Below are 12,987 nucleotides of genomic sequence, written 5' to 3'. Positions count from 1 at the left end.
TGTAACCATTAGAGATCTTATCATAGAAGAATTTAATGACATGTGGGGAGTTTTTTTCTATATAATGTTAAATTAAAAATCAGGATTAAAAAATCTATCAATATGATCTCAATTTTGTAAAATATGTATACATGGAAGAAGCTCCTCAGACTGTCAATATGAATTATCTTTAGAGAGTGGAACCAGAGGTTATTTCATTTTTTGTACTTGTTTGTTTCCATTGTCTTTCAATAAATGGATAATCCTTTTATAAATAAATATTATAAACACATTTTTAAAAAGAAATGCTGTTCTATTCTTAATAGCTTGGGATTACGTAAAGGCAATAATAGGTATAAATCCTCAAACAGCCTGCAAATTAAAGAAAAATAGCTAAACACTTCAGGGACACCTGCTCCAACTGTATAACATATTCTCCAGTCCGTGTACTTTTCCTGTCAGAACAGCTTCACTTGTGCTCATTTTTCTTTTTATTTGTGTGTCATACAGTTAAGGGCTTTCAAATATATTTTCAGGCAATATAAGGTGTGTTTAATAAAAGTTGCTTAGCTCTGATAGGGGTGGCTCATGGTCACTATTTCAAGACCAGGTGCAGATAAGGAGTTCTGAAGCAATAATAGGTGGTCCTTGGGAAGGGGAGGGGAGGGGAGAGCAGGGGAGAGGCAGTGGCTAAGGAGAATTTCAAGTGATTACAGCCAGAAAAAGCAGGTCTGAAAAGTAGCAAGTCAGTGTGATGAGAGGATTTGTAAAAATTCTTGATGGAAGAAAAATGATAAAAAAAAATATTTTTACTCAGATTCGTTAAATGCAGTCAGGAAATGGAATTGAGGTTTGTGTGGACACACATGTATTTTTCCAGAATGGATGTTCTACTGAGGGCTACAGTGATGGGGGTATTTACAGTGATTATGAGAAAACAGTGTAATCATCTATCAGCCCTGGCCGGCGTAGCTCAGTGGATTGAGCGCGGGCTGGGAACCAAAGTGTCCCAGGTTTGATTCCCAGCCAGGGTACATTCCTGGGTTGCAGGCCATAACCCCCAGCAACCACACATTGATGTTTCTCTCTCTCTCTCTCTCTCTCTCTCTCTCTCTCTCTTACCCTCTCCCTCCCTCCCTTCCCTCCCTAAAAATAAATAAATAAAAAAATCTTTAAAAAAAATTATTTTTCTCTTCATAGCTTGATAATGAATTTGAAAAGACAGCGAATCTTTTCATTAGCAACTGGAATCAACAAATTAAGGTGAGTAACAAACATCTTTTGTGTGAACAAGTTTTAGGATTGAAGCTTTTTTACTTTTGCACAATAATGTGTTTTAGTGTTAGTATTTCTAAGTGCTAACTGAAGAGAAAAATGCTTCCTCACCCAAGTTATTATATAGATATACCTTTCCACTCAATCAGTGGAAGAGCAGGGCTCTGAATATGGATTTTCTTTATAGCCAACACATAGCATTTATTGTGTACGAAGTGCTATATCCTATATATTTAATCATCACAACACCCCACTGTTGTATGTGACCTGGCATTGTCTCATCTTGAAGATGGGTGGGGAAACTGAGATAAAGAGATAAATAATTTGCCTAAGCTTACAAAACTGGTTAATGCTTGAAACAGGAAGTGTTACAAGTTGGGCTCTAGGTTACTCTTGATCATTTCACTATGCCGACTGCCTCTCTGTATCATTTGTAACTTGGGGCAAGTGGCAAATACTCTCCGAGTTTTGGTTTTGTCATTTGTAGAAGGGCGTTTGTGATCTGTCTTACAAGTGAGAGGAGCACCATGAGGGGTGGGTGACAACGTGTGAAGGGATGTATGTGTATTCATTCTACAAGTATGTACAGTCCATTTATTGTGCACCACACTGTACTAAGATGTGGTTCTTATTTCCCAGTAATTTTAAATTTTATTGATAGGTAACATGTGCAGGAAATAGTGAATGAATTCTAAGGAGATGAATTATGATCTGGTATGAAAATTTAGAGAATATTCTATAGGTTCTTAAGCAGAGAGAATAACAGATTGAGCTCATATATATGCACAGAAGATTATTCTAGAACAATCCAGTTTAGGAGGAATTCATTTTTAGTAGAAAGGATGAGAGAGGGAATCTGCCAAGAAAACCCAAGGATATTCTTTGGACGGACTTGTGCTCCAAAAGTTGAAATTCTCCTTTTTTATCTCCCAAGTTCCAGGCCCCAAGGAGAACCTTCCCAGGTAGAGAGCCACCTGTATGTATAAATAACCAGAGACCATCAGAAACGGGTAGCCCATATATCAGACTTCGGTGTTGCTGCTGAAGCTTTTGCTGAAATAGAAGACTCCATGAGATCAAAAATATTAATAAGGAATGTTTGAGATAAATGAATTTCTATACCCACAATAGTAGTACTGATAAAAGTAAGCTCATGGGAATCACATTTAAAATACATATTTAAAAGTCTCAAAAACAGCATCCAGTCATTTGTTTTTAGTTTTGCTCTTGATTTCATGAACTTTCTTAAACAGAATTTGTTTTTAAAAAATCCATTCTCTAAATATTCAGCTTTCATGGGAAATTCAATGTAATGGACTAAAATAGAGAAAGCAAGCTCAGCAGCTGCAATTGCTTTCAGGAACAAAAAGCATCTTTTATTATTTCCCACTTTCCACCAATTAATTTTCCCAATAAAAATAATTTTATGTTTTATAAAGAGCAACAGAGAAATTAGAGAACATAAAATTCTTGAGCTACAATAAATTTGTTTCCAGTTACAATTCAAGGGACTCAGCAAGTCAGTAATGAAGTGCAGTCTGTTCTGGAGACACTGATGAAAAGCCTTAAAGGACCAAAGCTCTGGGCTCAAGCTCTCATTTATCTGTGGGCATGTGCCTGACCAAAGGTGGAGGAAGAGGGTCTAGAACCTTCTTGCTTCCCCCTTTTGTAGAGGTTTCATACATTTAGAGGTTTCCAGAAGCCTTTGCCCCTGATTCCTAAGGAAAAATAGACCTGAGTTTTTCCCTTCATCATCGGGTTTTACTGTTCTTCCTAAGGTGAAAAACCACACAGTCTTTCAATCAATCCAGTTTCTGAAGCAGACTGAATCCAAATCAAACTGAAATCTTTTTTTTATCTCTGGAGCATTACCTCCTGCCAACTTGGAACTGTGTAAAATAGAAAATGATCGCCTAAGTCATAACCTACTCTGAGGTTTGAGGCATCAATAGGGTTAGGAGACTTGGGGTGTTTCTTTCTTCCCAGCTTTCCCCAACCTCACCCCCATCTCACAAATGCAGGGCAGTTCATGAGATGTCTGGTCATCAGGTAGCAAAATTTCCCCTTGGCTGTAAGTTTTAAAAAATCATCTTAAAACAACCTCAACTGTGGCCCAGGTTGATTCATAAGAATGATGTGGGATTTCTTCCATGTTTGTTGTGTTACTTTTATTTTTATTTTTATTTATTATTTTTTTTTGTGGTAGAGCCATTCCCTTCCATCATGTTAGCTAGAATAACATTTGGAGGCTTGCAGGCCTTTGATGCTTTAACAAAATTTATAACCCTCTTGAGTGTACCCACAATAATGAAAAAATACACAGTGGTTCTCAGGGCAAAACCTTAGCCATTATGATATTTTAGGCAGGTTTTGAGGTGAAGGCTGAAATGAAGAATTATAATTACACGATCACTCAAGCTAGCACATGAACATTAACTTGTTCCAAAATAGAAGAGTTTTTCTTGATATCAATTTCTGCTCCTTTTTTAAAAAATATTTTTTGACTCTAGGCCAAAAAGAAATTAATGGTGAGCACCAAGAAGCATGAAGCACTTTTCCATCTTATAGAAAGCTCCAAGCAAACCATCACTGAAAGGGAGAAGCAGAAGGTAACGCGTCATGGCCAGCTGGGTGCATGAGGTTTGGAGACAGGTGGGCTCCCTGCCCTCAGTATAGATATGAGAAAGCGGGCAGAGGCCCCCTCTGTGCGGGGTGTCTGCAGAGTTGTAGTGAGTAAGAGTATCAGAAGGGATTCTAAATCATTCCTGGTCCATTTGTATTTTTATTTTCACATATCTTTAAAAGGTATTATTGACAGATGACAAAATAGACAAATGGTGTGCACATTTTTTAATGGGAAATCCTATTAATTAAACATTTCTCAGCTCACTCCCCAAATAAGTAAAAAAATATATATGTGTATATATATATATACACACATTTATTATATAATGTACTTTACTTATGTTGTGTGTAATATATAGTACTTTATGTATTGTATCAATATGTTATGAACATTATAAAACAAAAAATACAAATGTTTGACAGATGAAGTAAAAATGAAATAACATTTTAAGTGATTAGTTAATCATATTTTTACATAATCATTAAAGAACAGTTCTAGGCACAAATATACACTTGGGACAAGGTTCAGCCTTCATGTAGTAAATAAAAAGTCATATTTCTGATAGTGCTTTTGATAATCTTGAGGCTTTTGGTCACCTTCTTGTCAGATCTCACTAGCTCATCCCAGGTTTTGCCTTTCACGTGGGTGAGGACCAGCTCACAGCCAGGAGCAGGAGAAAGCATCAGTCCATCACTTTCTTGTGGCTTCCTCATGCTTGTGAGGAGGGACCCCCCCCCCAAAAAAAAAGAACAGAATTTATTTATAAGACACTGTATATTTATTCTTACATGCTTAAACTTCAGTCACCTTCAAAGTACTCCCCATTTGATGCAATACACCTATCAAGTCATTTTTTCTGCTGCTCAGAACAGTTTTTGAACCTGCTGATTTTGATGTCTTTTAGTGCTTCTGCCATTTTTTATTTCATCTCTTCCACATTGGCAAAACATTTTCCTTTGAGGACTGTTTTCATCTGGGGAAACAAAAAAAATGTCATTCGGGTCAAGATTGGGTGAATAGGAAGGGTAGGGTAAGGGGGTCATGGTTTTTGTCAAAAAACCGCAGAACACTCAGTGCAGTGTGGGCAGGCGTACTCATAAATCACCAGTCGTGAAATGGGCAATCACATTGAAAGAATCTTCCAAAAAATTCACTGAAGCCAAATGCAGTCTCTCACAACGCCAGCTGACACACTGATACAGATGGGTGCCTACAACCCTCACCGAGCAGGAAAACCTGCACTACAAGGGGCCCGCCCTCTGGAAGATAATTCCATTTGGGGGGCATCCCCCCTCATATATTGTTAGTATTAATATCAAACTATAGTTTCTTGGCAGAAATCTTTTTAAGAGATTTGTGCATTTTGCATTAACCTAATTAACACTAGATAATAAACCTGTAAATCCGCATGACCCTGACACATGTCAGTGTCCCAGGTGTCCCAGGATGCTGACACCTTCTCATATTGCAAAATTCCCACTCATCCTCCAGGACACTGTGGGATCCTCAGCTGTCAATCAATGTATGGGCAGCAGTGTCAACTCATATGTTAAATAAGAGTAAGCTTTAGGCAAAAATGAACCCAAATAACCCCAATAGATTTTCTCGCACACCTCTTGCGGTATGTGCCGAGACTGGAAAGCTTTGAAATCACCAGTATCTTCCCCAAAGGGTGGCACCCCACTAAGGAAGTGTAAGCAGCACCACTGCAACCAAAGACATTCTGAAAAGAAGAAAATTGTCTTTGCAGGTAACGCTGTTATTTCATCTGAAGAAGCTATTAGTTGAAAAACTTAAATTAATTGTTAGCAAGATTTTACGAGGTTCTTATTTCTTCACATGTCAGTCTTCACAGTTTGAAATAATCATAACAAGTATTGAATAATGAGACAGCTTCCAAGGGGGCGAAACCACAGTGCGTTAAAATGTTAAGTACCAGACCTGTCATAGGCATTTGAAGCCTGCAGTAGAAGCTATTCTTTATTGATGTCAAGCAATAGCAAAATAAGAAGGGTGGGCAGCTAAGTGGTAAATTTCCTCTTCCTTCCCTCATTAGAAACTTTCCTGGGAGGCTGAAGTCTACAGTGAGTCCTCTCCAGCCCTCCTCCAGCTGGCTCTGCATCCATAGTCCGTAGCTATCGTTGCATCACAGATCTCTACCGTCTGCACCACTGTATCTGTTAGGGGTTTTCTTTCTTTCTTTTTTCCTTTCTTTTTTTTTTTTTCAGTCCTACAGCTGAACAGCTAAGGCAGAGTTCACTTTCTCATCTCACATAGAAATGCCCCAATCTCCAGCCCGAGCTGAATTGCTTCTATGCTACTTGGCAATTCTTCCTGTTTTCTTGCTCATCAGTCCTTGCTCTCAGCAGAAGCTGATCTAAATCTCCATACTCACACCTCCATCCTCACCACCCACTCTCTGTAGACTATCTTGCTTCCTACCTCACTGAGTAAACAGAAATCAGCACAGCCACCTGCCTACAAATGTCATATGTACAATGGGACAGGCCAGTCCTTAACATGCTCAGTTCCCCATCCCACCCACTCTTTCAGAGATGCTTCTCTTGATTACACCCCTCTCCCTATGTCTTGGTCATACCACTCTCCAATAGTTCTTTCCCATCAGCCTTCTCAGCTTCCCCCATCTCTGGAGAGTCAGGGAGACACATTTCCACGGCTCTATTTCTGTTCCTCCCCAGATATTACTTCTTTTACACGGAGATTCAGTGAAAGAGGTGCCTGTGCTTTGTCTTTACTTCCTTACCTCCTATTAACTCCTCCAACCACCCCAATCAGCTTTCCCACCATTCTACTGAGAGCTGTTGCTGTCAAAGACAATGTCATCCTTGTTGCTAAAGCCAGTGGGTACTTTCCAGTTCTTACCTTATTTAACTTGGAAGCACTACGCATTGCTGACTTCCCCATTCCAGAACAGTCTCTTCCTTTAACTTTAGCAACATCTTACTCTTTTGATCTTTTTTTTCTGGAGATTTTTTCTTAAACTTCTTTACCGACTTCCCTTCTGTTGATTTACATTCTGCTGTTCCTGATGTTTTATATCCTGGGCCTCATGCTTCTTACCCAGCATGTTATCTCTGGTGTCCAGTAAGGTACTCTTAGTGCCAGGTGCTCAAGAAGTAACTGGTACTCAATAAATATACTCTCACAACTTCAACTAGAATGTCTATTCTGAAACAATACCTGCATTTATATCTTCAGCCCAAACCAGTCTCTAAACTGCATTTTGGTACATGAACCTCAGTACACCAAATTGGAATCCTCACATCCCTCTGCCAAAAATATTGTTTATTTTTGTGTTTTCTATATCTTTGAATATCACCAGCCCTCATATCTTCCCAGTTTTAACTCCTGAGACAAATACTTTTTGAATTTATCTACTTGTATTTCTCTCCACTGCCACTACTCTCTCCCAGGCCACATCATCACTGCTTAGATTGCTGTAACTGACAAATGGGTCTCTTGACTTTGTATTGCCCTTTTTAATTTCCCACATACATGCCAAGCTGACCCTTCTGAAACACCAATCTGAGCATATTATCCTCCTTTGAAAAGCCTCCAAAGTCTTCCCAGTGACCTCAGAATCAAGCACAAGCTCTTTTATGTGGTTCTCAAGAGGCTTCCTGACGTGACCCTTGCCTAATTTTTAGCATCACCTTTTGCTGTTCTCCCTCTCAGGCTGTGTGCTTCAACCTCACCATTTTTTTTTGGTATCATGCCATGCTCACCAATTCCTACTTTTATTTTAGGTTTATCCACATAAGGGTTGTTTCTGTGAGCACCCACTATGTGCCAAATCTCAGTTTATATGTCATTTTAAGTTCCAGGATAGTTTAGGTGACTTTTTTTTGCCCTGGTGATACCTAAACAGTATATCACCCTGGGATCTATCACACAGGCTAGTAGTGTGAGTCTCTGACTAGAGAAGGAGCCTACCTAGTTCACATGACACACTGTGGCACTCAATAAATGTTTGATGAATGAATGAGATCTTTTTTTCTAAGAGAAAAAAAAGTATGCAGTCTTTCACAAATTTTAGCAAATTTTTTCAGAAAAGTATCTTAAATAAGAATATAAGAGTCTACACTCTCCATTTATATTGATTTGGGCTTACTAGCTGTAGATTTGCTGAGCAAAAACTTCTGGTCAATAGCTATGTAGAGTAGGCTGATGAATGTGAATGTTCATCTCAAAAGTAACTTTGTTCTCATTGCCGGAGACCTGAGCATTCTCAATAAGCATCTAAGGACATGACTTAGCAGAGTATATCCATGGCATGCTTTTGGCCCTTTCACTATATTGTTATCAGATTAAAATTCACAAGCTCATGTTTCTGTAGATAAATGTGGTCCATTATACTTGATGTACAAAACCAAATGTGTCCTGTGTAAGTCGTATATCAGAGCTGAGAGACAGTTGAATGGCTAGTATGTCAATTGGAATAATGAAGTGAGTGGTGTTAATATTCAGAATTTTGGATGAATGTTCTTCATTACTGAAATGTTAGTCAAAATGTCCTTAAACATAAAGAGAATTATTCTTAAAAGCCTTTGTCTCTGTCCTTGAAACTCCTAAATTGCTTCAGTCAGAGAGATCCTTAGTACTCCTTAAAGTGTGGTTTGAGGACCATTTGCATCAGTACCATCTGAAAAGGTAATGAAAATTCCAATTTCCTGATCCCACTGCAGAACTCCTGAGTCAGTAAGGCTACTGTGCAATCCTGAAAATCTGCAGTTTCACAAGCACCCCAGGTCATTCCTATATGCATTAACGTTTGAGAATCATTCATGCAATACAACTTCTTCCTTTCTCAGAGACATGAAATTACTTGTCTGAGCATTTCAAGAATCAATTTCAGCTACCCTGGTCCAGAGAGTTTTGTATTACTGTGATTTTCCAGAAGGTTTCACAACCAGAATGGTCAAATTTAGTGATTGGCAAGAGAGGGTTCTTTGTGAAGGAGGAGATCACTGGGGAGTAGAGTGGAAAGAAGGCATCTGTCAAGCTGCCCATAACTTGCAGTGAACATTGGCATGTGTCTCGCTCAGGCTCTTCACTAGTAATAGTAATACTCACTGACTTTGACTGCTATCCAAGGTCTCAGGCAGTGTGCCTTGTGCCTCACCTGTATCACCTACTTGAATCCTCAGAGCACCCCAGCAACATAGGAGCATCACTATCCCCATCACATAGGTCAGAAAACTGGCTCATGAAGGTTAAGTAAGTCACCGGCAGGACTCTACTCCTGATGTTTGATTTCAAGTTATACTGCAGAGTTTATATAGTGAAAGGAGAGTAAGGTTATTGGACATTACTAAATGAGAGCCAGGAATAATCCTACATAGTTCTAAAAGTTATATGATTGCACATTTCTCTACCTGCCCTGTTAAGAAATGCCAGGGCCTAAAGGATTTGTCAAATAAGACTACAGGGATTGTTAGTAGATGACAGTCTTGAGTTGGAGATTCCTGATCAACACGCGCTTCTCCTGTCATTTGGCCCCCTCCTTGATTTGATAAAGTGATTTGATAAATATGAAATGATGTGCCATCACTTCGTGTTTAAGGACCTCGATGTCTTCATAAGAAAAACTGAAGGAATTATACTGAAAGGACTTTAGGTTTTCTTTCAGCTCTGACATCCCCTTTTTCTGAGAAAGATCTTTGATTTTGTCATCCTCCGCTATGCTTTAGGACTTTAGCTGGGAGATGACAAACATGCCATTAGAGGGAGTGTAACTGTATGGAATTACAAAGGGCTTCCATGTATGTGTTCATGAGTATGTGACTCTTATGGTTTACTCTAGCTCCTCAATAAACTGAAAAAATCCACTGAGAAGTTGGCAAAAGAAGATGAAAATTACTACCAAAAAAACATAGCCGGCTGTTCTACCAGACTAAAGTGGGAAAACACACTAGAAAACTGCTACCAGGTAAGTTATGCATTCAGATTTTTTTCTTCTTCCGTGGAGCTTCATGTGGCCTTAAAAATGGAGATTAAATCTATACTTACATGACCCAGTGATCTCTGTCCTTAGCTATGACCCTCACTGCTATTGTGACTTTAGACAAACCACATTACTTCTCATTGTTGCAATTTACCCATGGTTAAAATAACCAGTGACTGTTTATTGAATATCACTGGACAGATTTTTCTGATCCTAAGTTCTCCATGGACACAGTAACAGCTAACTTTAAAAAGTGCTGTCAAAAGAAAGTGTAAATTAAGTCTTAACTGTTAGGTACTCAGATGAGTTTTAGTTCTTGTTGCTGATTCATAGAGTCTTCACTTATGGAATCCCTTTGGACGTCAGACATTGTGCTGGACCCTAGAGATATACAACAGTTAATAAAGTGCCATCTCAACACTTGAGATGTGCACAACTTAGCAGCAAAAAAGACATATAGAGAAAGATTCAATTGTCCATTAAACATCAAAAAGTATGAACAAATCACAGGAAGGAAAATCAAATCACAAATAAACATATGAAAAGATGCTTACTCATTTGGCAAAAAAAATATTTTATCTTTTAAAAATTTATTTTTAAGTTATAGTACATTTGGCAAAAACGTTTAAAGTGATGATATGAAGTGGTACCAAATAAGAGCTATCGGGAAACAAGGTCCAGTCCCTCTCTAGTGAGGGTAATTTAACGCTGCCTGGTGAAACTGAAGTGTGCATGCACCCACAGTATGATGGTTCCCCTTTAAGACATATATCCTGAAAAATAATTTAGACTTGTATACCAAGGGTAAGGTCTAAACATGTTTATTGCATAATTGTTTATAATTGTATGGTGAGAAAAGTTGTACACAAGCTTCGTACCTATCAGTAGAGAAATTGCTCTTAAAAATGTGCTTGAATTAAGAAAGCAGAGGTCTGGTGAGTCATCCTTGCCTCACCAGAACCAGTATCAACTCCCTTGCTTTGTATTTCCTTGCCTTGGGTATAGTCAGTCTATACCACCAAGTCATTCATTAACTTACATATGACACTGTGCATCCTCTATCTGCTGTTGTTTACAAACTCAGGAATTAAATGTTATATTCATAAAGATACAATAAAACTGGGCTGATTTGAATTAAAAGAGAATTTTTATAAGTATGGAAAATAGAAATGAGATAACTAGGGAAGTTCAGTTTCATTATTTTTTTTTTAAATTTCATCTCCCCCATCATTCTTCTGCAAAAGTAGAATATAAGAATTTATTTCAGCATCCTGTGAAATGTCCTCTTCCCCCTTTCTCCTCTTCCTGTGGGATTCACAAACCCTTTCAGAAAGCATTCATTGGACTAGGTTTAAGGAAGTTCAGTAGATATTGTGAGAGGTATTACAAAGTCGTTAAGTGTGGCTGTTTAATAATGAAACCAATTCCACAATCCACATGTCAAAGTTAATCTTATTACTTCATAATCATACTATGTTTAAGCCATACTTCCTACCTTCCAGGAAGAAACATTTCAGTTGTTAGAAATAATCTATAATATAATTCAAAACATAATAGCCACACTACCAAAAATACCAAGAATCAAATGCTTGGTACTGACAGTGCTTACTCACACCATTTATGGCTTAGAAAGCCATTTGCAGTAAGTGTCAAGAACCTTAAAAATATTCACTTTCTCAACTAATGTTCCTTATGTGAACCACAGAACACAGAAAATAATCTGAGTGACCGCTTTCAGTTCTTCCGAGGATGCCAGCGGCTAGTAACACTGTGGAGGCAGAGGGGAGATGTTAACTCATTGAAGACGCTGGAAACATTAAGTCATTAGGGTTTAATTCTTTTTTAGAACCCTTCTGAAAAACTTAATGTCCTTTCTATAAATCTATCTTAAGAAAGTAGCTGGAAAATAAAACACAGATTTTTGTTCAAAAGACATTAAAATAAAAAAGAGGAAATAATCCAAATGACCAAATGACTAAATGAATCCATAAACTGTATGCAATCCTACACAATGAACTGTTAATTAACATGATGTTTGTGAAGACTGATGGCCTGGAAAACCACTTCTGTGTAATATTAAGTGAATAAAACATGATTCAAATTGAAATAATTTGATACATAAATAGAAAAACACACACATACCTAGGTAGACTGAAATACATCAAGATGTTAACAGCACTCATCTCTGGATGGAAGAATTATAAATGATTTAAAATATTTTTGTGTCCCATGTGACCCTAGAACAATGTCTCAGAGCACCTGGGTTGCTTGTTATTGCTCAGGTTCCTGAGCACCACCTTAGACCAGGTGAATCACAGAACTGCTGAATGACCTTAGGACAGGGTCTAGGTGATTTCTAGGCATACTAAAAGTTTGAGAGTTCCTGCTCTGTAAAAAGCATGCTATTCCTTTGATCAGTTTTATGAAGGCAATTTAGATGAAAATGAAGTCTCTCCAAGATCCTCGGGTACATAAACTTCAAGGCCAGGACAGCAGGAACTGAGAAGAATGAGTGAAGAGTGTGAGTTACCTGACACCTGGGCCTAAGACAGGTCCTGAATCTGCTGTCTCTTGGTAGCTCTGACCACACTTTCCTCATGTGCTGCACAGCACAGGAGGCCAGTGTGAGGTCCTCCAGAGTATCTTGCTTTTCTGTTGCCTATTATTTTTTAAAAGAACAGGATAATAGAAAGCAAAAATTCATTAAGTGGCATATGGATTTTCTCTTTGCACAATGGAATTTATCTCAGCTTCTCTTTATGAGCCAACATAGATCATTTTAATGATTTCCCTGAAATGTAATTAAAATTTGTGAAACATTACTATTTCCATCAAGAGGCACTAGCCATTCTAGTCTCACACTGATGCTAGAGGCTCAGCACTTATCAAAGTAAAGAAACAGCTGCCCAGTAGGGAGGCAGTGTGTCCCTAAACCTGGCCTTTCTTCTTATCTCTCCTGTCCTTCGCTCATGGTGCTAAACCAGAACAGCTGCTTTCTGAATTTTTTTCTGTGCTGTGAAGTCTCTTGTTTCCTGAAGACTGTCCCACATGAGGTCCGCAGAACAGAATTTTTGTCACATAGTTGTGAGGAGGCACGTGGTTCCTACCCTTTGAAGAGGCCGTGTGTTTGGTAGGCTGCTCT

At 38.4% G+C, this 12,987-nt stretch overlaps 1 protein-coding gene across 5 annotated transcripts in view; it reads left to right on the top strand.

Annotated features, from left to right (window-relative positions):
* Window positions 1-12,987, top strand: part of NOSTRIN (nitric oxide synthase trafficking) — a 57,403-nt gene that overhangs the window by 29,236 nt on the left and 15,180 nt on the right. For all 5 annotated transcript variants that reach the window (XM_045831505.1, XM_045831496.1, XM_045831487.1 and 2 more), the window contains 3 exons: window positions 1,180-1,242; window positions 3,765-3,863; window positions 9,705-9,830. In XM_045831505.1, the coding sequence (XP_045687461.1) occupies window positions 1,180-1,242; window positions 3,765-3,863; window positions 9,705-9,830 (288 nt within the window). The remainder of the gene's footprint in view (window positions 1-1,179; window positions 1,243-3,764; window positions 3,864-9,704; window positions 9,831-12,987) is intronic.

The sequence above is a fragment of the Phyllostomus hastatus genome, unplaced genomic scaffold (genome assembly GCF_019186645.2).
Source record: "Phyllostomus hastatus isolate PE091 unplaced genomic scaffold, TTU_PhHast_1.1 phas_contig_1, whole genome shotgun sequence".
Classification (NCBI taxonomy): domain Eukaryota; kingdom Metazoa; phylum Chordata; class Mammalia; order Chiroptera; family Phyllostomidae; genus Phyllostomus; species Phyllostomus hastatus.
Note: the sequence above shows the minus strand (reverse complement) of the source record. Positions and strands in the feature narration are given on the sequence as shown.